At 37.9% G+C, this 24,575-nt stretch overlaps 3 protein-coding genes and 1 long non-coding RNA gene across 5 annotated transcripts; 1 reads left to right on the top strand and 3 right to left on the bottom strand.

Annotated features, from left to right (window-relative positions):
- Positions 1 to 192: 192 nt before the first annotated feature.
- On the bottom strand, positions 193 to 3,573 carry glo1 (glyoxalase 1). The gene is made up of 6 exons (XM_079473239.1): positions 3,401 to 3,573; positions 1,996 to 2,078; positions 1,748 to 1,888; positions 1,569 to 1,636; positions 962 to 1,051; positions 193 to 667 (listed from the first exon to the last, which is right to left on the bottom strand). The coding sequence occupies exons 1-6, from the start codon at positions 3,482 to 3,484 to the stop codon at positions 546 to 548; spliced, it is 588 nt and encodes a 195-aa protein (XP_079329365.1). The 5' UTR covers positions 3,485 to 3,573; the 3' UTR covers positions 193 to 545.
- Positions 3,574 to 4,823: 1,250 nt separating this feature from the next.
- LOC306903773 lies at positions 4,824 to 6,840 on the bottom strand. Its single transcript, XR_013787581.1, has 5 exons — positions 6,392 to 6,840; positions 6,108 to 6,150; positions 5,591 to 5,720; positions 5,315 to 5,423; positions 4,824 to 5,230 (listed from the first exon to the last, which is right to left on the bottom strand). It is a non-coding gene; the product is annotated as an uncharacterized lncRNA (long non-coding RNA).
- On the top strand, positions 6,362 to 12,124 carry zbtb8os (zinc finger and BTB domain containing 8 opposite strand). Its single transcript, XM_079473237.1, has 7 exons — positions 6,362 to 6,552; positions 7,216 to 7,240; positions 7,328 to 7,449; positions 8,172 to 8,254; positions 8,339 to 8,391; positions 9,947 to 9,983; positions 11,758 to 12,124. Exons 1-7 carry the CDS (start codon positions 6,471 to 6,473, stop codon positions 11,842 to 11,844), a joined length of 489 nt encoding a protein of 162 aa, XP_079329363.1. The 5' UTR covers positions 6,362 to 6,470; the 3' UTR covers positions 11,845 to 12,124.
- Positions 12,125 to 12,130: 6 nt separating this feature from the next.
- LOC306903771 (butyrophilin-like protein 1) lies at positions 12,131 to 24,487 on the bottom strand. Of its 2 annotated transcripts, XM_079473235.1 has the most exons (5): positions 24,192 to 24,263; positions 17,212 to 17,398; positions 16,320 to 16,667; positions 15,742 to 16,014; positions 12,131 to 13,847 (listed from the first exon to the last, which is right to left on the bottom strand). In XM_079473235.1, the coding sequence occupies exons 2-5, from the start codon at positions 17,333 to 17,335 to the stop codon at positions 13,726 to 13,728; spliced, it is 867 nt and encodes a 288-aa protein (XP_079329361.1). In that variant the 5' UTR covers positions 17,336 to 17,398; positions 24,192 to 24,263; the 3' UTR covers positions 12,131 to 13,725. The 2 variants fall into 2 exon arrangements, with proteins under 2 accessions (XP_079329361.1, XP_079329362.1); XM_079473236.1 differs by lacking the exon at positions 17,212 to 17,398 and having other exon boundaries at positions 24,192 to 24,487.
- Positions 24,488 to 24,575: the final 88 nt, after the last annotated feature.

Genomic DNA, 24,575 nt, shown 5'->3' with positions numbered 1-24,575 from the left:
GCGCCTCTAAACGAAACGATTTATCTTCCAGTTGAAATTGGTGAAGGAATTCATGCTCATTGCACAACACTATAACCAAAGGGCTGTTTCTTACCTAGCAACATTTTTGACCAATCCTCTTTTGCAGTCATGCTTTCGTTTTTATTCCCAACTTCCACCCATTTTCTTTTCTTTTCTTAGTTGAACCCCATTAGTAAAGTGTATGTTGAGACGTTGTATTGACTTAAAAGCTATTCACAACAAGTCTGTTTTATTACGATGTTCATACTTTAATCGACATAAAGGCAACATTTCATAAACAAAATACATCTGAGTTAAGTGCTCAAAAATACTCAACATAAACACTTTATTTTGTATGTAAACAAGTAAGCATAATTACAAAGTTAGACTCTATGGAAGACGATGCATTCAAAAGTGTAAGCCCAAATATAAAATTCACAAATTTCAGCCCTAGACAATGTTTTCGGTCTTACTTTCCATACTACTTTGCTGTTAACAGAGCAATTATCCTTTCTGGAAAACCAAATGTCGTCAATTTGTTATAACTATAGTTTAATGTTTGGGTTGAAGCAGTGAGCAGATATGATGGGCACCATGCCGTTGGGGCTGAGAATTTCTATCCAATAACCATCGGGATCCTGAATAAAGGCCAGGCCATTCATTTTACCTGCAGGACAGAAAGCCAACATAATAAGCAACATAATTGTTGACTTTAAAGAGTTGTCTGAACTGCTCATTTTTTATCGTGCACATTATGCTTTGTTACATACTGCGGATTTTGGCAAATACAAAAAGTGATCCAACACACAATAAACTGCCCGTCGAGCATCATCAATATGCTATTTTAAATGCAGCCAAAGTAAACATACACAAATTTGTACTTCAAGTGAGAGTAACAACTTCAAAATTAGTTTCAGCTAATTATTTTGGGATTAAAAATGGATGATTATATGGAAATTACCAATATCAGGTTTCTTTACAAAGGTCACTCCCTGCTCTTCAAACAGCTTGCAAGCAGCATAGACATCTGGCACAGCAATTCCAATATGGCCTATTAAACAAATGCATGTCATTAAATCTGTTTATTTTCATTCTAAAATGTCTCTACGTAGGGCTGGGCAATATACTAAATATACTCTTTATTGAATATATCAGTTTCTGAATCAAAGATTTCTTTGCAGAATTATGGAAAAATGTTTCACGATGATAATTCACTGAAATTATCACCACGTCATTTTAGTGCACTGTTCATCATTAAAAAAAATGGAATGAATACATTTTTGCCTGAATTCTTCTTGTGTTCAATTTATGGAAAGACGTGTATCATAAAATACACCATGATTATATGCAAACTAGATTTTACTGTGTTTTAGATCCTGGAGTTATTTAAATCTACTTTGCATCCGTTGCAACAATGGTTGGTTGAGCTGATGGTTCCTCTAATTCAAAAAGTATGTTTTATACCATTTATAACAGCTCAAAGTCGAGTTTATTTCTTCAGTGTATTGTCAAGCCCTTTTCTATCAACTTTATAAAGAGAGCACCGGCTCTGCTCATGCTGTATTTACCAAAGCCTCGTGGTTCTGTGTTGCTGTTGTGGTAAGTCTGGCTGTCATCTGTCTCTGAGCCCCAGTTACTGATGATGATAGAAAAGACAAATGACATAAACACATAAAAACAGGTTTGTGAACTAGACCAAAATATTTCACTGAGCATGGTACATCTTGGAGTTGAAGCGTTCTCTTACTGGGTGAGCTCTATAGTGGCTCGACGAGAGAACGTCCAAGCTGTCCTCTCCTTCACATCAGCAGGGATTTCTTTCTTGTCCTCATAACCCAAGAAGTACAGGGAGAATAGCTTTTCTGGAAAGTCAAACTTCTGCAACAACCTACAACAACAACAACAACGCATTCTTGTGTTCGTCAGGGATTTCAAGTATCAGCAATGAACTACTAAAAAAGGGAAAAAGTTGATCTATTAAACTCAAGCACTCACGTCATTCCGAGAATGCGTGTGTAGAAGTCGAGGGATTTAACAGGATCCTTAACCCGCAACATCGTCTGCTGCATCATGAAGTCCTACAGCAGAGGAAAGGGGAACTTTTAGTAAGAAAATAATTTCAACAGTGCTGAACTGTGCCATCATTTACATTACATTTAGCTTTTTATCCAAAGCGACTTACAAATCAGGGTAAACAGTAGGCAATCTGGAACAACATAAGGACAACAAAAAGCATAAGTGCAGTAAAACTGGTCTCATAAAGCCTACCACAGTATACAAAGCTAAGGATTTTTTTTTCTTAAACAGAGAAGTTTATGATTCTTTGTTATGATATGATATGAGACGAACAGTTGTATCACATGTAAACGAATTAGCAATAAAATCCTTTGTACAAAATGTCATCTTTTCTTGCTTGTATAGAAACACACAAGGCGCTGAACGAGGATGACCAGACTTGTGAAATCCTAGTTTGACTGCGTTACAAAATTTGTTGTGATCTCAAATAAAAAAAGATTACACAGTACCCTTCCTTACACAGTAGCTATATTCCTGTAGTTCAATTCACTTAATCAAACCGAAAACCGTGACAACAGAACCGAACCATGAATTTTGTAAAACGTTCCACCCCATTCAATTGGTAAAGCTTTGTGTTGTGGGCACATCTGTCAGGCTGTACATGATCTCGCATAGACGTATTAAGATTTATATAGTAATAAACTGAAATATCTCCTATAACTTCACATATATATGTGTATAACATATAGGCCAATAACATCAATCACAGTCAGGTACACATACTCCAGTATCGACAGTCATAACAGAAAAAGCACTTCTTCACACTTTTTAAATGAATTTTAATGTTACCTGCTGTAAAATAAAAGTTAAAAGTTCACATGTATCATCTTCTTTTGATATATCAAGTGACACTCGATGTGTCCCGGGTCAACAAAATGTCAAGGGTCACTCTGATAACTATCAATCTAAGCAGTTACAACACATGTAACATTTCAGGTTGTTACATGACTCAGCAATACAAGCAAAAACAACAAAATTCTAAACAAATTGCATTAACTAAGATACAGAGGGAAAGTTAGAGGATTTCTAACGTCATTTATACGAGTTAAATGTGATTGATCCTAACGCCTACAGTAGCGTGAGTTACGGAGCAGAAATACCGATAAACTTCATTTCTGAGTTTGACTTCGTGCGGCGCTGTGCAGACCTGTCGGCATAGGGCAACAAAATACCGCGAGAGGGTTTCGAACGCATAGCATTCCGATCCCTCTCGCGATACCTTGATGTCATATGTCGATCGGTATGCGAGACGCCACGGTCTCTGTGTTCGATTGACAGGCCTAGCCCTTTTCCCAAATGATTGCGCTCAAATGAATCGTCTTACTTTAGTAGTGGGGTGTCCGTCTTTACACGCCGCGGCAGTCGCTTCGTCCGACAGGCCTTTGTTGGTCGGCACTTTGCCCGACATTTTGCTGTGTGTTCCGGTCAGGTAACCACGAGCGAACCGACGGCAGAAATTCTGATGGATATTCAACGAAGAGGCGTGGTCACGCGAGCTGCGTCAGAGACGTGACGTCAACATGGGCAGGGTCATAGAGGGGCCCGTACTGTAGTTCTTCCTATTTTCGGGCAGATGGCGCGCTGAGGCTAAACTCAAAGTTGTTTTTCATTTATATGACCAGAGTTTAAAGTTACTTGTGCATTTTCATATTCTACCAATTCAGTTCTAGAAATGTAGAAGTTTATAAATGTGAACGTGTATCTCTTTAGCAGCAGATAGCGGATAAATTTGCAGGATCAAAGGGGTTTATAAAGGCATGTTTTATTGGCCTTCCTTATTGTGTACACTGCTTAAAAAAATGCAAGCACTCCAGCAGTTTGGATTTCAGTCCCCTATAGGAATTAACTATGGTTTACCTATAATCATCAGTGTTTTGTTCTATTTGCAGCAAAACCAAATTCACCTTCTTCACTTTGACGTTGGCACTCCCACAAGACTCCTGATATGTCAGGCCTGTTTGGACACCAGCTTAAAAAACATATTCAAACAGGACTATGAAGCAGAAAGCTTGAAGCGTGAGTCATGACCTGATGTAGTAAGCCCCTTTATTAATGGTTAAGTCGCTGTGGGTTAGCTGCTTTAATAAAACAACATGGCAACAATATAATAACAACGTGATGAAGAGATTAAACTATTTTTATTAAGTTTTCCGTTCTTTGTTTCAACTGTAGGCTGATAAGTCACAACACCTGTTCTATGATAAGCTTTAGCCTTGGGAAAGAGGGATTTCTGGTTCCCAGAATGCTTTGCACAAGGCTGTTATTTTATCGTTTTCTTTCTGTAACGATAAGGACTTTATTTATAATGTTCATTTGTCTTTGAACAAACTGTTGCCAATTAAAGAGATAAATATAAATCTATAGTAAGTTACTGGCAACTAGCTGCATAACTACGGCAAAACATTTTTACAGTGTAGCATTGTGTTGCCATTAATGGACTTGCTTTTTATTCATATAAAAAACCTTTTAAGACCTCAAGTTGATCCCTAGAAAAATGTCACTTTGTTCTTCCTTTTAATTTTGAACAGAATTTGCCACATGGTACAACTAGCAAGATCAAACATAGCCACTAACACAATTCCTCGTCGCACCCTTGTCTTTTGTTTCCTGACTTCATCTTAATATTTGACCAAAGAAATTACAAAAAGGATATTTTTTCATTCCTTTCTGGTGTCTCTTCTTCTGTAATGACAAATCCTTCTTTTGTGAAATGAGATTCAGCAATATAAAATGACGAGGAAGATTTTGGCAATACATTTTATTCTGTTTGCATAAATGTGCACACCACTTCACTCTTTGTCCGAGTGCAGTTTATTGTGCATAACCAGTGAGTATTTATAACGAAACACCTTTCCACACTGTGAACAACTGAAAGGTTTCTCTCCCGTGTGAATGCGTGTGTGTTTTTCAAGTGTATGCAAGCGTGCAAAGCCATGTCCACACAAAGAACAAACGAATGCTTTTTCTAATGAGTGACAGTCATTTTCATGTCTAAGAAGAATGCCATTATTGTAAAATCTTTTCTCACAGACCGAGCAGGCGTACGGCCTTTCTCCACTGTGTTTCCACATATGATTTTGAAGTGTTTTTGAGCATCGAAATTTCTTCCCACACTGTGCGCAAACAAAGGGCTTGGGTCTCAGTCGTTTCTCCCCTGTGTGGATTTTAACATGCAACTTGAGGTGGTCTGAACGTCGGAAAGCCTTGCCACAGAATTTACAGCAGTATGGACTCTCACCTGTGTGTATTCGCACGTGAGACACCAGGTTTGCTCTGCGGCAATACTCAACGCCACACAGCTTACACCTGAATTTTTTCCCCAGATCTGTTTTGCTGCTGCTGGAAGGCTGAGAAATCAAGAGTTTGGCATCAGGATTTAAATGAGTTTTATCTGACAGATGAATAGATTTTTTTCTATATTTCAGTCTACGGCAAAAGCCCTCGACTGCCTCCTCCACTTGGCTCAGAAGCAAGATTTCTTCACTCCTTTTGGGAGGACACAGCTCCCCCTTACTTGACTCTGACCCTGGAACTCCCACAGAAGCCTCTTGAAGCGCCGAACGTGATTTTTCGGATCCATAATCTAGCTCCTTCTTTTTAGTCACAGACTTCATATCAACAAGGCCAGGATGCACAGATATCAGCTAAAAACAGTTATTAGAGCGTTAACCAAACCAGTAACGTTAAGCAATGAGAGGCTGTACATTTTACAACATAAGTTATGAGGGGTGTCCTTAAAGCAAACTCAAAGCACAGTACCTAAAAGCCTTTTTACTCATGATAACTTTCAACCTATGGCTTTCAATGGCTTATTGCTTTTTAAAACAGCATCACAGCAACATGACAAGATAAACATGATCACTTTTAGTACATGTAGGAATTTGCACAGGTTTTAATTTAATCATGCTAAAGAGTTTATAACTGCGATTTGTGTACTAAAGGTAAGAAACTAGGCAACAGATAAATTAAGTACTTAACGTTGCCATGCATAAATATTCACTCTTTATTTCAGCATCTTTCTTTACACTTACTTGTTATTTATTCGACGTAAGCGAAGACGGATGTTGCCCTTTCCTGCGTGCACACACAGGAAATAATTATACTAAAATAAAATAGTTATTACAAGTTAGCTTAAGCGAAATAATATTTCTGTTACAGTCTAATTTCAGTAAAATTCCAAACATTTAATATTTACACATGCCCGAATACGCAATGCGTGTATATTTTTAAGCAAGTTAAAATGTTGCTTATATATATATATATATGGTTGTAAGTAAGGGACTTTTATTTTGAAATGTCCCAGACAGCTACTTACATTAGCATCAAAAAAGTGCGCAACAGGCATCATGTTGTCGGTGCGGAAATAAAGTTCAAGAATCGCTCACGTCGAAACAATGGATGACCGCGAACTGGACCTCACTGAGGCGCAAAAAGCAGTCAAATCAAAATATCCTCCAATCAACAAGAAATACGAGTGTAAGTGGAATCAAATGCAGTCTGTTCCGCATGTGTCATGTAAATCCAGCAATAACAAACACGAACGAAACCCGTGACGTCAAAGTTTGGTCATAGACACTACATGTAGATAAGTCGAATAATGTGGAGGCGTTTGAAGATGCACTTACTGCAGCGTTTATTTATTTATTTAATATATACGTTTGCTGGCGAATTGTCGTATGAGCTCTGATATAACGAAGAGTTCGGAGCATTACGATTCACCGTGTCACGCGTTTCCGGGTTACGTAAAAACGCACGACCAGGACCAGACAACGTCCCTCGCGAGGCTAAATTCATAAGATTATTAGTTGTAGTAAATTAATAGTAAAGCTGTTATACAATTTATTAATGTTCCCGTTGTTGTTATTATTAAACATATTCTTTAAAAAAACCACTAAATTACAAAAGCAAAAAATCTGGTTATCTTGTTTGTTCACATTTCTGTTATAAAGTTTTATTAGAAAGAATCAGAAAGTATTCCTCTAATAAAGTATTTTATACAAGAAAAGAAAAACTGATGTGTGACTCTCCACTGCCTACGGTTTGCATTTGATTTCAGTTTATTTCATAGCCTTTTTAGTGCTGTTTGGTCTCGTTTTACAAATGTGACTTAACATCATGTCATGATTTTGTGTGTTTTAGACCTGGACCACACAGCGGATGTCCAGTAAGTGCGTGTGGACAATTTGTGTACTTCTGGTAAATGATAAAATCTTTATTTAAAAATGTGTGTTTTTCCTGTTTACTACTGCAGGATTCACTCATGGGGTGATTCGCTGGAGGAGGCGTTCGAGCAGTGTGCTATGGGCATGTTTGGCTACATGACGGATACAGAAACTGTGGAACCCATTGACACCCTTGAAGTAGAATCAGAGGGTGAGAGAAAAAATAACACAATTTCCCTGAATTCTATTTAAATAAGTCAAATACGAAAGATGTTGTCATGAACTTTGCGGGAAGACACTTTTTGACAACTTTCACCACATTTCCTGGACAGTAAGGACCAAAATAGGGATAAGACTGTTGGTCATTTTTAATGAATTTTTAGATGAATTGTACCTTAATAATTCTGTTTGGTTTGGGGCTTATAGTCTCAGAGAGCTGTAAGGCTGGCTGAACAAATTCTAGGATTAATAACATTATGCTTTAAATTCAAATTATTTAAAGAGATGGTTAACCCAAAAATGAAAATGTTGTCATCTCACTTTTACTGCCTTAGTAGGGAAAATGTGGTCAGTGGGGGGTGAGATCTGTTTGGTTATTCAGACATTCTTCCAAATATCTTGCTTTGCGTTAAGCAAAACAAAGAAATGTAAACGATCTTTAAAATGAGGAGTTAATGTTAATGAGGACAGAATATTCAATTTTGGGTTAACTATCCCTTTAACAAATGACAAAAATGAATAAATGAATGATACAGAAAGTTTGTTTATGCAATAATCTTTTAAGCTTTTATGGCCAGACAAAATAGTGTTATGTAGTTTCAAGATGCTAAATTCTAAGTCTTGGAATAAGCCCAATAAATGCCTGTTAAATTAGTCTCTGTCTGATGAGGATATCAAACAGTATATTAACTGTTTATACATTTTCTTCCTCAGGAGAGGATTTTGAATCGCTTCTCTTTCATTTTTTGGATGACTGGCTTTTTAAGTTCAGCGCTGATATCTTCTTCATTCCAAGGGTGATAACACACACACACACACGGACAGACAGTCATTATTTTCTTTACTATCCCGTGACTCCAAACAAATTCTCTATCCCACAGGAAGTAAAGGTTTTGCACATAGACCGGTTGCGCTACAGAATCCGGTCTATAGGGTAAGTGGTACATTAGTTTAAGAAATAGATCTTAACTGGATGTCGTTATAATGTGCACAAAGTGTCAGGGAAAAGGAGAGGCGTTGTATAAACATTAGCTCCAGAAACCTTAGATAAGGTTTTCCTGTATAAATTCCTATTAAGTTGCCTCAAAGCATCAACAAAAATAATTCTCAAAGTAAACTTGACTATCATGGTTTCAAAATCACACGGCACCCAAATTAGATCCAATATAAATATTAATGCTATACCATAACATACAATACAATGACAAATAAGGTTGTTTTCATCTTTGTTGCAGCAGTTTTGGAAGGGCCTTGTCTGTTGTGTTGTCATTGATGGGTTTGGGTGATGAGTGTTTGACTCAAAGGTGTTCCTCTGGCTTCAGGTCTGGGCTTTATACAGACCAGTTAAATTCTTCCTGACCAGACTGAATCGTTCATTTTTTTTAAAAGTTTGCTTTGTGCACAGGAACATTCTCTGAGATCAGAAAATTCTGATCTAATAATGACAAATTATATATCGTTGGAAAGGTCTGAGACTCTAAAATACATATTTCATCATTGTTTTATAAAATAAAGTATGTAGGAAGTGTAATTGATGCATAAATGACAAGAGTGCGAATATAAAACAATACATCCCGTGGAACGCCTACATTTACATCAATACTGTGCATGTAAATTCTTATTTTATGATTACAAACAATATATTGTTGGAAAAGCAAAATAAACTAGAAAACACATTTGATCAGTGTTTAGAAGAACAGTATTTAGGAAGAGACATCGATACATAAATGATTCATAAATGAGTGTGCATCAAAAGTATAGTTTCATACAAATGTATTGTTTTTTGTTGTTTCTTTGCTTTTGTAGTTTTAATTGTGTCTGTTAATTGGAAGAGTAAAAAAAGCATCTCAATGCCCTTTACTTTACAGACCCCTCAAAATCTGATGTATCATGACCAAACTTGATTCAACACCTGTTGAACACAATTTAGTTTTCCGATCTGTATTTTTCAAGAAAAACACATTTTTATTTATTTTATAATAAGCATAACATAATCCCTTTACAAAAATTAGTTTTTTGTGTGATTCTTTTTTAGGAATAATCTGCAAAAAAGATTCTTTCAAACGAGACCAACCGTAGGTCTTTATTCCAAAGATTTCATGAGTTACAGCCATTTTGTTTCAAACAATGCGTTTTCATGACTAAGATGTTAGGATTTCTATGCTTGCTTTGTCCATCAGAACAGGCATTCACTTTGACACTCTGTTTTCTCTGTAAGAGGCCCCTTGTTCTTGGACTCTTTTTGTTCTAGTTTAGTCGTGAATTTGAACCAGGTCCATGTGCTTAAAATGTTTCCATAGCATTCATGTGCAACAGAGAGAAATATTTTGAGAGTTGGGCTATACCAGACCTTTTTGAATGTGCTGCCATGAGTTATCCCACATTTATGTAATCTTTACTTGAACTAATTTGAACTGTAAGGGGTGGAGAATGTGATGCTGACTGCAACAGTACCTTGTTTCAAATTTCCTCTCATTCTTTTATTGCAGGTGGGGAGAGGAATTCAGTCTAAATAAACATCCTCAGGTAACCAGCCATTGTTTAAAAAAACATTTGTTTCACATTTACAACACACTTTCATATTGAGGTTCCTGTTGAATCATCCGGTGCAACCGTAGCTCTCAGGATGACGTTTCTGGCACAGGTGTAGAATAACTGGGTGCTGTTTTTTTTTAGCGTAAAAGAGATGAAAAACATTTACTTTTCAGCCGCATGAGGAGAACAGATGAGTACCACAATGTCTCTCATGCCCGGTTTCAGGCTTAAGACTATTCTCAAAGTAAAATGAAAGTTTCATCGGTTTTATTATTTTCTCAAAAATATCATAAACACGTCATTGCCATTGTTTTGTCTTAAGATGCAAACCAGTTATTTTTGATTCAAGGTATTTTATTAAAAGCAGCTTGAACGTCCTCATTTTACTAAGTCATTGTCGTGGCTTAAATTGAATTACATTTTTATTTTTGAAGACAGAAAGTCATTGTTTCTTGAGAATGATGCAGCAGCAGAAAACAAAAATGAAAAACAAATCAAGAAGGATGTCTTAGCTCATTTACAATGATTGTTTGAGTTAGGCATTTCCACCAAATCATGATGTTGTGTCTGCTTGTCAGGGCAGTATAACCATAACAGAGCGCATGTAGAGCGCATGAAGGTGACACACAAAACCACAACAGATATACGAATGCCCGTTTTTCCATTAGCTATATAAAAAGCGAGGATTTCACATCACATCTCCACACATTGCAAGGTCGAAGGAAACAGGATATCGATTTGAAACGGGGCCTCCGTGTTTCTCTTCAGCAAATTCACATTCAACCATTTCACACTTTTTGAAGGCAGCGAGTATAGAACGCCATCCTAGAGCATCCTACTGTTTTTTATTTTAAAATAAGAGTAGTTTTTGCCAATGAACGTTATTTAGTGTTAGTTATGGGCAAACATATTTTTTGTCTGGGGTGTTATTTGAAAGTAGTTTCAACATATTACCAAGATTACTTATGTGATCACACATATTTCTTGAATAAATATTGACACTGGAACATTAAAACCATTTGTTGACTTGGTTTTACAAATAATGTAATCATTCAACCGGTGATTTCATTGCAGAGGTCATTTTGTAAACTTCTGCAAGTTACTTTGTCTGAAAAAGATTTCGGGTTCATTGTCTCATTTGTTAACAATAGTTACTACATTAGCTTTGAACTAACAATAGTTTATACAAAAACAATTGTTCATTCATGTTTGGTCATTTCCAGTAATGTTTCATTTGAAATCTGTATTATAAAAAAAGAAATGTTGAAACGTACGCGAATTAAGACAAATAAATGCTGTTGATGTATTGTTATCTGTTTGTTCATGTGAACTCAAATAGTTCACTAATGTGACTTTATTGTTACCCGTGTTTGTAAACATATATTAGACTGTCTGGTTTAGCAGACAGTGTTAAGTCAAAATAGAGACGAGACAATCCTAATGTTTATGTACAATCCTCATTATATTTAAGCAGTCATTTTCTGAAGGTCAGAGCTGAAACAAAGAGGTTAGGATACACAAGCACTCCTGGAGAATGATTTTACATTAAAGCAGATGATAACACATTTTATTAGTTTAAAGACCTCACTTTCCTTGTTGTAAACATCAAATAACACACTCACATTATATACAGGCAGTGTTTATTATAAGGTAAATCTAATACAAAACCAATGAATGCCTTTGGTTGAGCCAATGTTGCTGATTTTGCTGTTTCTGAACTCGCTTCACCTTTAAGTTTCCTGACGTGTTTTGTTCTGTTTCACAGGGCACAGAAGTGAAGGCAATCACCTACTCAGCCATGCAGGTTCATGACAAGGAGAAACCAGAGATCTTCGTCATTATTGATATTTAAAGTCTTGACAAGGTTTTAAAAGAGTCTACCTTTTACAAAGAATGGTCACCTGAAATACTGTGTTTAGGTTGACTTTATTCATAAAAAAATATATTTAGCACTACACAAGGTAACCTTTCTACCCTTACCATTTCAGATATGTGCTTTTGATTATTTTAAGGTAACTTAGTTTTTATTAATCAAGTTTTATTTATAAACATGTTGCACAAAGAAACAGCTTTATACTCTGTTGTTGACATTGTTTGTTATAAGGTGAATAAAGTCAAAGATGTAAAACGCATGTATCTAATGCCATTTCATACTGTTAATCAAAACTGTCCAGCAAGTTGAGACTTATTTGAGGTTATTACACGGCTTGTTGGAATGCTTGATTCTGATTGGCCAGTCGCGATATTTCCAGATTCATATTCCCAGATAACATCCTTTTAAAACGAATTACATACGGTAACTTGGATGCAAGCAAATAATTTTAACAAATGTAATATAAATATATATTTATATTAAATATGACCTTATATTTTCAAATGATATAACCAAATTTCCTGTTCCTGAACGTCGTTTCTTACCTCAAAACCGAAAGTAAACCTGCATTCGGTAAAAATTAGCTATATCTCAAAAACATTTCATGTCCAGGTTTTTTCTCATGTGGAAAGTTGCTGTGTGATAAGCAAGATAATGTACAAGAAGCCGGGTTTTTAATCGCCAAATAAGACCCTTCAGTGTGATACAAGACCCCCGACTGCCTGCACATTATACCTTACTTGAAAAATTAACTTTTTTATTCTGACGATAAATTGAAAAAGTTCGTTTTCAGCTACACTCTGTGTCACATAATCATTCAATAACTTTAACTTTTCAGACACAAAGAATCATTTGTACATTCAGTCGTATTAATCCTGATCGCTTAAAGGAAAGCGTGTAAATTCGGCAGTCTTTATGGTTTTTAAATTATACTTCTTAACTTCTGAAAGGCTTTCATCAATATTTTTCATCCATGTCTCAAATACACACATACACGGCAGACTACACAACAAAAATGAATGATCTCAATTACAGAGTGTCTAAAAGAGCAGCAGACAACAAAATGATATACAAATTGAAAGGTAATGTATCATTAACTTGATCTCAATTACAGAGTGTCTAAAAGAGCAGCAGACAACAAAATGATATACAAATTGAAAGGTAATGTATCATTAACTTGATCTCAATTACAGAGTGTCTAAAAGAGCAGCAGACAACAAAATGATATACAAATTGAAAGGTAATGTATCATTAACTTGATCTCAATTACAGTGTGTCTAAAAGAGCAGGGTCATTTTCAAAATATGGTCACAAACCTGTCCCTACACTGTACAGTTATGTAGAAAGCTTCCAAATGAAGAAATCCACCGGATTTAGACAATAATATGCAACTCTGTGCCTTTATATAATGATGATTGTTATAGTTGTATAAAAAGAATCTAAATGAAATTATTTAATTTTAAATTAAAATGTTTAACTGGTGTATAAACATTTACCTTTAAATAAAGTTAACCAATTTATCAGATTTTGGGTCTTATAAATGCATAAAAATGCAAAGCAAAATTATTGTTTTTTCTTTCAAATCATTAAAAAAATATCTGTCCTTTGATTTTGTGTTTTTGGTGACGGAAAATATTATTTTGAAAGAACAAAAATATGCAAGTCCAGAACCATCTCAGCAGGCATATGTTGTAAATAGCTTTACAAAAGTTCATACCGGTGAATACTAATAACGTTTTAGGCATGAAAATTGAATTACATTTTTTGAATTTTTGAAGACAGAGAGTCGCTGTTTTTTGAGAATGACCCAGCAGCAGAAAACAAAAATGAAAAACAAATCAAGAAGCTCGTTTCCAATGATTATTTGAGTTGTGTCTGCTTGTCACGGCAGTGTAACCATAACAGAACGCATGTAGAGCACATGAACGTGACACACAAAATGCCAAGAATCACAACAGATATATGAATGCCCGTGTTTTCATCTGCAATATAAAAAGAGAGAACAAGCAATATGTTAAAGGTACATTTCACACACAATGAACGCTTTAGAAGGTAGAAGGAAACAGGTTATCCAATGATGTAAAAAAATATCGGAAATTCACTGAATCATGAGAAATTCTCTGTTAGAACAGACATCAGAGACGTGTGGGCTTAAAGAAATATGAGGGATATGCCGAGTCAACCTGGAAAATAAGCTTAAATAAATCCTATGATTAAAAGACATGAAAACTGTTTCGTGTCTGGCCCAACATGCATCTATGAGCAAAAAATGCATTAAGAAATTGAACAAGTTGATGCTTGCATCATGTTATGAAGCTGTGTTCATACTGTAAATTGTAAAAGCAGTGAAAAGGAATGCATGCCCTTAGTCTTGTGCTTTGAGACTGGGTGGTACTATCATTTCATCCATTACTTCACTTACACTCTGTCAGTTTAAATCTAGACTAAAGACGCACCTTTTTACTCTTGCATACACTAGACTATCATAATATATATATTTCAAAGATCTAGGCTGCACTAGTTAGATCAACCGGAACCAGGGACACTTCCAATAACAACTGATGCATTTGTTGCATCAAAGAGTGCAGAACAGTCCTCTACTCTCAGCCAGTCTTGTCTCATTGTTCCAAGGTTACCAGAGCGGGCAGGACGCAGTCCAAGGCTACCGGAGCGGGCAGGGCGCAATCCATTCCCAGACCCGACAAATGCTGGACGAAGGACGTGGCGACTCTACAAAACTTCAGTCGCTATTAGATTATTAATGATAATTTTAAATCTAACTTTGTATTTTATTTTGCCTTGTTGTGCAGGCACTGTCGAGCTTTTGCAGAGGCAGCAGTTTTTGCCAGAGGGGAACCGGAATGCCCTGGTTAGGCCTGGTTTCCCTCTGAGGTTTTTTTTCTCCTCCAATGGAGTTTTGGGTTCCTGGCCACCGTTTTCATACTGTTTTGCACTGTTTGCCTGGCCGGGGGGGCTGCTAGAATTTGATAGTCTTATTTAATTAACTCTGCATATAGGAATTTATTGTGTGTCTGATATTTGACCTGTGTTTTGACTTCCATAACCTTTTATGTTTTACTTATAGTCAATGTTTTCTTGTATAGCTGCTTTGTAACAATGAAAATTGTAAAAAGCGCTATATAAATAAAGCTGACTTGACTTGACTTGACTTAACATCAACCTACAGAATACAACTTTGTGTGCCCAAAGGTGACATCAGAAGGGTGGAGAAACATGAAAAGATTTCATTCTTGTTCCAGCTTGTTGAAACTTAACAGGAAATTAAAGAGATGTCATAATTGATTCACCCTCAGATTATTCGAATCAGCCTTAAATCATCCTTTGAATCATCCATAAATCACCCTCCATTGACCACAAAAGTATTTACTATTGGCGCATTTCCACCCAATTTGTCCCAGGAACTATTTTCTTCCCAGACCTGTTGCTGTCTGCGTTTCCATAGCGGTCTAAAGTACTGTGAAGTTAAGGCATATCCGTCCATGCATGTGACTGCTCCTCGCGGAGGAAAAACATTTCCAGGAAAGGAAAACCATGATGTAGAATCTTTTAGCCATTTCAAACAGAGTACTGACCTCAGGAAAGCACACACAGACATGAAGCACCGGCCTGGCATCAACTTCACCCGGGGGCCCATTCCTGCTCTTGGAGATCTGCTGTCCTGCTTAGTTTAGCTCCCTGACAAACTGGCTATGAAGTCGTTCAGGATTACTAGAAAAATAACCGCCATGTCTGTTTACAGAGCAGCAGATGTCCAGGATCAGGAATGGGGCTCCCTTAAACTACACAAATGTTTATCTTTCTGTCGCTGCGTTTGGCATGTTTGTGTTCTACACGTTGTGATGTGGTTATGCTCACCTTTACTGAAGATCACGTGTCTCTGCAATTCCTGATGAACCGCAGGGTTTTTCAGAGAGAAGGTGATGTTAAATGCTGGATTCTTTGTTACATAACTTCTTCTTAACAAGTAAAGCCCTTTATCTTCAGACAAGACCTCCGACTGGTCAGAGAGATTTTGACCTCCTGAGTCCTGCCACACCACCTCTGGCTTTGGAAATCCTTCAGTCTCGTATTGGATGGTCACATTGTGAGGGTTGAGATGGATGCTTAACCTCGGCTCGGAATAGTAGACTAAAGAAACCACAAAAATGCACAAGGGAATTTTCGATCAACAATTTCGTTTGAAACCATGTTATCTTCCGCCTTCGTCTGTGGCGGTGACATGAATCCGCAAGAAAAGTACCAAACAATCATTCGAAATAGTCACTGCACAACTGCATAGTTGTGTCCAATTCGGAGTCAATAGACACTATGCGTTAATGTAGCCAGTAGGCACAAAGCAATGTTGTGGCAGTTTATTCATCGCTGTCTGTGCCGTGAGCAAGTTTAGATAAGACCAAGTATCGTAATATCAAATGCAAACTTGTATTACATACCCACATAGACCAGCCGCAACACTCCTCTCTCTGATCCCAAGTTGTTGGTTACTACGCACAGGTACTCGCCTTCATCTTGCAATCCAAAGTTTGATATTGCCAATGTGGCATTTCCTTCAATAATCTGCTTGTGATTCAACTCTGTACGGTTTTTATAATCTGAGCTTTGTAGGTTCAGCTGGTCCTGTTCGTAGTAATAGCTGTGAACAACACGGTTGTCCTCCACTCGCTGCCATGTTATCACCAGATCTGCGAGTTTCGGTTCTGGTGTGAATTCACAAGGCAGAGAAGCTGTTTCCCCGAAGGCCACCGTAATAGGTTCGGATGGCACTCTGACAGCAAAAGATGCTGGAAATGAGAAGAGAGTAAGATCTTTTTACACCACTATCCAAACGTTTTAGGCACATTAGATAATCCTTAAAATGTGTTTATGAGGGATTGTATAATTGGATATGCATTTTCCATTTCAAAAACACTCTCTCACCCGCTTTAACACAAATACACATATCTGTATATTGACCATGTTAAGCTTTTTACTCAGAAACTCCACTTGCTAGCATGTGATATTAAATTGTGGTTAAAATATCTGAAATAATCTACATTGGGATCAATGATCAGTTTTTTTTTTACCCTATGAAACCGAGGTAACAGTTTTGACATATTAGAAAAAAACTCTCGAAGCAAGTAGGCTACTTATAATATTTTAAGAGAAATTAAGTTGTGGTAGAAAATTCCACGAATGTGAAGGTAAAGTATGGTACGGTAACAGAATTGACTCAAGATTTATGGACATCTATAAGTTTCCTTAATAATAGGCGTGTAAAGGTAGTTTGATTCGTACCGAACAGTGAATGGCAACATTCCAAATATATTAACTGTTCCTATGACCTACTTCCTCCGAAGGGCCTTTGTGTTTTGACTTGAGTGAACAGGGCATTTGCGTCCCATTTTGTAGACGTTTGGAATGAACATGGCAAAAGAAGCGATGTTATTTCCTCATTATCTTCAGATGGCATGTTCCCGTGACAAACAAAACGTTATGTCCGTCAGCAGATGTCACTGTTTTAATGGCATAAAACCTGTTTGCAAATAAACATACATTTGGATGTTTTATATGGTGTTTACAGAATATGAACAAACCAGACAAAAACAAATGAATTTGGACACCAAATTTAGAATCACCTTGTGATTAATAATAATAATAAAAATAACCATTACATTTATATATCGCTTTTCCGGGCACTCAAAGCGCTTTACATTGAAGGGGGGAATCTCCTTAGTCACCACCAATGTGCAGCATCCACCTGGATTATCCGACGGCAGCCATATTGCGCCAGAACGCCCACCACACCATCTTATTGGTGGAGAGGAGACGGAGTTACTGAGCCAATTGGTACATATGTGTCACGGGGTGAATAAACAGTGGACGCTATTATTAGTTGCTTGTATCTGGACTATAATGTTGTTTGTGCGCTCTTCTCAATAGTCACAAGCCGGGATTTACTGTCCGCATCTCTCCACAGTGAACCAGTTTATGAGATAGCCGGTTCGTGCAGTCTTCCCGTTCGGCTGTCTTTTCCCTCACTACCTTTGCGGATACCGGCGCATGCTCGCCCAGCTTGAGTGAACTATTCTTGTTTCTTTGTGGCATGTGCCAGGAGTACCGTGTCACCTTGTGTTCATTGGATTTTATCAAAGTCATACTCTGTTGCTTGTTGACAAAAACAGCAACTGTTGATGACGCTGTTGAGCCAATTTATGTTGACACTTTTTATGTCTTGCACTGCTCATGTGTTGGCTTTTTGACTGTTTTCACCATTTGCTCATCTCTTCATAACAACCCAAACTAAGCAAACTTTGAAATATGTGGAAGTATGAATTCAGTGTAATCTTATGAGAGGGCTGTTAGAAACCAGATAACCCACTTCCCCTACTTGACAGCGACATTCCACATTTATTTTGGTAGCGCTACGGAACGAAAGCCATATAAGAACAGAATACGCAGATGTGACTTAGTTAAAAATATCCTAAACATCCAAAGTTAGATCCACTAGTTGGAAAAATGACTCTGTCTACTATTAAACACCAATGTTGTGCCTCTGCCCAAGCACGAGACAGATCCGCAGATGGAGAAGAAGAACAGCAGGCCCGAGATGCATTGCAGTTTATTGAACAATCTTACTTGCATATCAATGCTTAGTCTGACTTTATCTACTAATGATCCAGTGGTTTATTAAAAACTTTAAATAGTTCAGCAGTGGGGTGTAACCAAGAAAACACCCTGTGGTACATCACTCCGAAGAACTGAAGGACCTGCTTTTGAAACATTTGAAAAGAAAGGAGAGGAAAAAAAGTTCCCCAAATTACATGCACATACGTTTCAAATTGACTGAAAACACAGTTTATACATTGAAATATGAATCACTGTAGACCTAGAAGCTAAGCCTAACATGTTCTCGAGTTGAACCATAGATTCAATCAATCTACGTACAGGTCTAAGTTGTGACCTTGTCTCTGGTTGGTTGGACAACTGAGAATGCACCCATGAACTAGTCCGGTCATCACCACATGTAGCTACACTGAAGATGTTGGACATAGACTCGTGAGTGTTCAACAGTCTCATTCCGATCATCATCTGCAGGATTACCCTCAGCAACGGAGGAACAAGCATCACTTTGGAACTGCACTGCTAAGTCACCAGAGCGTGTTGGATCATACTGTGGAGGAACACTGCAAGCAATTGCATTGCGGAAAACCATATATTTTTTTGCTACGGTTTTTGCAGTTTGATCTTTACAGTGATACGCAAGAGCAAGCTTTGTGAAGTGGTCCGTTATAACTAGAACATCCACAGATCTGTTGTGTCGATCTGCGGCTGACCAGAAGTCAATGCACACGAGTTCTAGCGAGGCTGATATTCTTCAAGGCGGTTCTAGCCACTGGCTCAGGAGTTTAACTTAAGACACACCGGGGACATTTCGTCACACAATCTCTCACATCATGCTCCATATCGAGCCAGAAAGATCTCTGATGGCCCAAAGCCAAAGTGCATGACTGTCCCTGATGACCAGCTAGGTCGTGAATGCCAGTAAGTGCTTCACATTTCAAAGACGCAGGTAAGATGAATCTTGTGCTTTGTGAGCTTGCCTTTAAAAACTCTGTACAGGATTCCATTGAGTGCTGAAAGTTTATCCAATTGCTTCAGAATTCGTCAAACGTACAGGCTCTCATTGGCACATTCACGTCTTGACGGTCTTGTTAACATAATAACAAACTCTTCAAACAATCTTTGTGCTGATGTTCTCGCAAGTCGGTCAGGGAAAGGGAATGAAACACTTCTTCATCACCACTGATCAAACAGAGAAGATGCTCCGCGACTGATGTTGCTCCACATGCAGTTCCAGTTTCCCATTCATCACAAGAAGACAGTCCTGAAGACACATCATCGATGGGCAGACAATAGAACATTAAGGCCTTTTGTCCCTCTCTCCCATCCACAGCCAGTGCGAAAAGGGCAGAGGAGGTGAGGAGAAGACAAAATAGCATAAACCATGAATATAACAAATGACAATTGTAACATGGAAAATTATAAAACAATGTCCCTCTGTTAACAGAAAATATGTGTAAAATTTAGCCCACGTGCTCAAAGTACACCGGTTAAACAAACGACAGATTCAACTAAATTAAATTATACAAAACCATGATAATATATAAAAAATACACAAGACAATATCATCAGTATAACTAAAACAGAGCATAAGAGAATGACTTTTAACCAAATATAACAAATTAATCAGAGCTCAACTGGAACCGACCTCTCCCATGCACAGCAGTGCCAAAACAGACATGAAGTTCACAGAATATTTAAAGGCGCACACATAGACAGAATATCAGGAAAACATAATAAATACGCTTTTTGTGTAATTCTAATATAAGAAATAAACAAGTTACATTCTGTACCTGTTACAAATGTGCAAGTGTTTCATAGGTGTGCATGTACCCTGTGGTGAAAATACACAACAGTAGACTTGCTAAAGAATTACAAACACTTTAATAATCCTTCGGGGCTTTTTTCCCTTACACAGGACATATTTAGGAAATAAAGGTTTAGTTGAGTTTGCTTATGTTGCAATTTGTTCAAGGTTGACGCCCATTTTGGCTTAAAATGACTGCGGTCTGTTAAACAGCTGCGAAGTACACTCGCCTTAAGGATTATTAGGAACACAACTTCTCATTAATGCAATTATCTAATCAAACAACCACATGGCAGTTGCTTAAATGCATTTAGGGGTGTGGTCCTGGTCAAGACAATCTCCTAAACTCCAAGCTGAATTTTTGAGCGTGGCATGGTTGTTGGTGCCAGACGGGCTGGTCTGAGTATTTCACAATCTGCTCAGTTACTGGGATTTTCACGGACAACCATTTCTAGTGTTTACAAAGAATGGTGTGAAAATGGAAAAACATCCAGTATGCGGCAGTCCTGTGGGCGAAAATGCCTTGTTGATGCTAGAGGTCAGAGCAGAATGGGCCAAATGAGTCAAGCTGATAGAAGAGCAACTTTGACTGAAATATCCAATTGTTACATCCGAGGTATGCAGCAAAGCATTTGTGAAGCCACAACACGCACAACCTTGAGGCGGATGGGCTACAACAGCAAAAGACCACACCGGGTACCACTCATCTCCACTGCCACTAGGAAAAAGAGGCTACAATTTGCACAAGCTCAACTAAATTGGTCTGATGAGTCTCAATTTCTATTGAGACATTCAGATGGTAGGGTCAGAATTTGGTGTAAACAGAATGTGAACATGAATCCATCATGCCTTGTTACCACTCTGCAGGCTGGTGGTGGTGGTGTCATGGTGTTGGGGAGATTTTCTTAGCACACCTTAGGCCCCTTAGCGCCAATTGGGCATCATTTAAATGCCAGATCTCAACCCAATAATGCATCTTTGGGATGTGGTGGAATGGGAGCTTTGTGCATCCCACAAATCTCCATCAACTGCAAGATGCTATCCTATCAATATGGGCCAACATTTCTAAAGAATGCTTTCAGCACCTTGTTGAATGAATGCCGTGTAGGATTAAGGCAGTTCTGAAGGCGAAAGGGGGTCAAACACAGTAATAGTATGGTGTTCCTAATAATCCTTTAGGTGAGTGTATATAACACCGTTGCTATGAAAAACCGAGCGTTGCTATGGACACAGTTCTGTTTACTCAGGCAATATAATAGTTCTTAAATCAATAAACTCATTTTTAAATGAATATTTTGTGTCAAATTATTGATTTATCTGGTAGGTAGCCATGTAATAAGCATATAATGTATAGCGAGGCGGTTGTTATAGCAAATACAACCCCGACAGGCTGATCGGCTGAACCTAGACAGCCCCGACGCGAATAAACATTATCCCTTAACTTACATAGCAATTAGTATTAGTCTAAAAAACGAAATATAATAACGAAAACACTCGATATTGTCAACAAAACAATAACAGAACACCTTCCCAAACACATATCAAGCTTATTTAAAAACCTCGAAAGCATAAATACTCATTCAAAGTACCTGGAAAAGGGAGATGGATCATGTAAATAACCATAACAATAAGGTCCTCAGCACAAGCTAACCGACACAAGAGAGGCGGGACATTAACATTTTTACATTTACATTTATTCATTTGGCAGACGCTTTTATCCAAAGCGACTTACAAGTAGTTTTATACAGTGGCACATTACTGCAGAGCAATCAGAGGTAAGGTGCCTTGCTCAAGGGCACTTCAGTCATGACCTGCTGACACTGAGATTTAAACCTGCAACCTTCTGATCACAAGCCCAACACTCTGACCACCAGAGAAACAGAAGAGGGCGTTTGTGCAAAACTGCTGAAAAACTGCAGAAAGAGTTTGGGTGTTGAACCCTCTGACACGGGAAAACCCCTACATCCTCCACGGGTGCGACACGCCTGTTTACACGCATCAAGTTTATATGTATGTGCGAAAAGTTTACATGCATGCATTACTAACATAAGATGTGTTGGTATGGATTTCACATTAGCGCGCACGTGTTTTTCATATGTGTTTGCTTAAACATCCAAAACTATACATGTATATGTGCGCAATGTATTTGTGTGTACGCACGCTTTTACATATTTATTCATATGTGCAGTTTGATTTAATCCCTAAAGGGAGCCTCATAGAAAGCTGGTCTGTGTAATACACTGAAAACACTTCTATGAAACGTCCTCTGAAGTCCTGCTTGCATATGAAAGTGACCTATTTGTCAGTTATGGTGAACCATACCAGAAATGTGACCCCATCCAGAGAGTAGTGAACACACGTACACCCGGGGCAGTGGGCAGCGATCACTGCAGCGCCCGGGAGCAAGTATGGGTCAGGTGCCTCGCTCAAGGGCACCTCAGTCGTTACCTGCCGGCCCTGAGAATCGAACGGGCAACTTTCTGGTCACGAGTCCGACTCGCTAACCATTAGGCCACGACTGCTCCTGGTCAATCTGCTTGTTTTATTATTTTATTAAACTAGAAACATGAACGTCCATTGTTAAACTAAGCAAAGCTTACAAAACAGCTATAGAACGGTACCTTTAACACAAACCCATTTCACCCGAAGAACTGTGCGAGTAACCACCAGCTACAAGACCATAAAAAACATCTTTCCTGGCAGCCCGGATGAAATGGACCCTGTGTTTTGTGTAAACCGATGGTGAAAAGTAAAGCTTGGAAAACCGACTGACTTATTTTTGTAGTAAATGTGCTGTGCCGAAGCTCAGCTGACGATTAGAGCCTCCCAGCCCTACCTATTTTTACATTTAGACTTTTTTGAGCGCCACACATATTACAGCTTGTGTATACGGTATATGCCATTTTATGTATTCAGTTTTATGTCTTATTGTGCCCATTTATAAGATGTATTTTTATAAGCCCCTTTGGTCAACTTGGGTTGTTTTTAAACCGTGCTATAAATACAGATGGAATGTGTGGTTGGAGCTTAATCGTCTTTAGCTCTTTACAAAAGTATTATTCATTAAGCGAGGGACATTGCAAATCCAGTCCGGTTTCGCTAATAAACCACTTAAGGTTGGCTGTTCATTATTCCTTAAGATACAACTTTTGATTTTAAAAACGTATTCATAAACACAAACTTAGATCATAAATAATGCTTAAAGGAACAGTCCAATTCTGCCATCATTTATCACCCTTGAGTTTTCAATGGTTGTATTTGTTGTCACGAACACAGAGGAAAACATGTAGAACAATGCTTGTAACAAAACGGGTTCTTGGACACCACCAACTACCGCAGTAAGATAAACTTCTTTAAAAATGTCTTGTTCTGAAAAAATGTACGAAAGCAAACTATTCTGGGGCATTTTTGACAACCTTTCTCAATGAGTCTTTATAGGAGGGTGTACTGTCCCATTAAGTACTTGTATTAGTTTCTGTCCATTAATGTATTTGTAGTATTACTGTTTCAAAACTTGAACGACCAAACTACATAACATGGTTTGCCTTACCACTGTTTACAATTGTGGCCACAAATGAGGTACGACTTCTCTTTTTCCTCAAAGTTTGAAACAGATGTGCTCACGAGTGCACTTGTATCTCAGATAAAACAAGTGGGAACAACTTGCATCCTCCAGGACCGTTTCGGATCAAAACAATAGTAATCCACGAAAAGTTTCCACTGTTTCAATACAGTAACCGTAGTTAACTTTGCTACGATAACGAATAACAAAGACCATCAATCTGCCAAAAACGTAGTTACTATAGTATTACGATTATGCAATCTAAGTTACCTACATTATTCATGAAATAAACTTCGCGTACTTATTTATGCGAACATAAAGTAAAGAAAGTTTTACCTGCGAACGGCTGCGTGCTCCAGAGCAGCAGATGAGTTGCCAAAAACACAGTTGGGACCCTCATGACAAAAGTGAAGCAAACAAAACACAAACGGATATCAAACTCGAAAGTACGCACTTTAAACCAAGCAGCAGATGGGCAGTAACCTTTGAAACTAATACATCTTTCCCTTTTCCAAACCCATTCCGTGTTTAGAATTACCCCCCCAATAGGGATTCCTGAAGGCTATAGAAGCAGACACACAAAGCTCTGTACTTAGCACAGTGTGGCAAGCCGAATTCACTTTAATTGTCCCAAGCGGTACTCGTCGTAATTGCATTTTTACGTGTAAGAATTAATTTAGAGAGCTCTAAAATTCAATTTTACTAGTGACAATTACAATT

This window comes from Barbatula barbatula (assembly GCF_947034865.1).
Source record: "Barbatula barbatula genome assembly, chromosome: 14".
NCBI classification, from domain to species: Eukaryota; Metazoa; Chordata; class Actinopteri; order Cypriniformes; family Nemacheilidae; genus Barbatula; species Barbatula barbatula.
This window is presented reverse-complemented; position numbering and strand designations above follow the sequence as displayed.

Coding starts and splice junctions, on each gene's coding strand:
- glo1 (XM_079473239.1), bottom strand. CDS start 3,484: ATGTCGGGCAAAGTGCCGACCAACAAAGGCCTGTCGGACGAAGCGACT. Junction 2,079..3,400: donor ACGGACACCCCACTACTAAA/GTAAGACGATTC, acceptor CCTCTGCTGTAG/GACTTCATGATGCAGCAGAC. Junction 1,637..1,747: donor GCCACTATAGAGCTCACCCA/GTAAGAGAACGC, acceptor TATCATCATCAG/TAACTGGGGCTCAGAGACAG.
- zbtb8os (XM_079473237.1), top strand. CDS start 6,471: ATGGATGACCGCGAACTGGACCTCACTGAGGCGCAAAAAGCAGTCAAA. Junction 7,241..7,327: donor GACCACACAGCGGATGTCCA/GTAAGTGCGTGT, acceptor TTACTACTGCAG/GATTCACTCATGGGGTGATT. Junction 8,255..8,338: donor ATATCTTCTTCATTCCAAGG/GTGATAACACAC, acceptor TCTATCCCACAG/GAAGTAAAGGTTTTGCACAT.
- LOC306903771 (XM_079473235.1), bottom strand. CDS start 17,335: ATGCCATCTGAAGATAATGAGGAAATAACATCGCTTCTTTTGCCATGT. Junction 16,015..16,319: donor GTTGCGGCTGGTCTATGTGG/GTATGTAATACA, acceptor TGGTTTCTTTAG/TCTACTATTCCGAGCCGAGG. Junction 13,848..15,741: donor ACACGTGATCTTCAGTAAAG/GTGAGCATAACC, acceptor TTTATATTGCAG/ATGAAAACACGGGCATTCAT.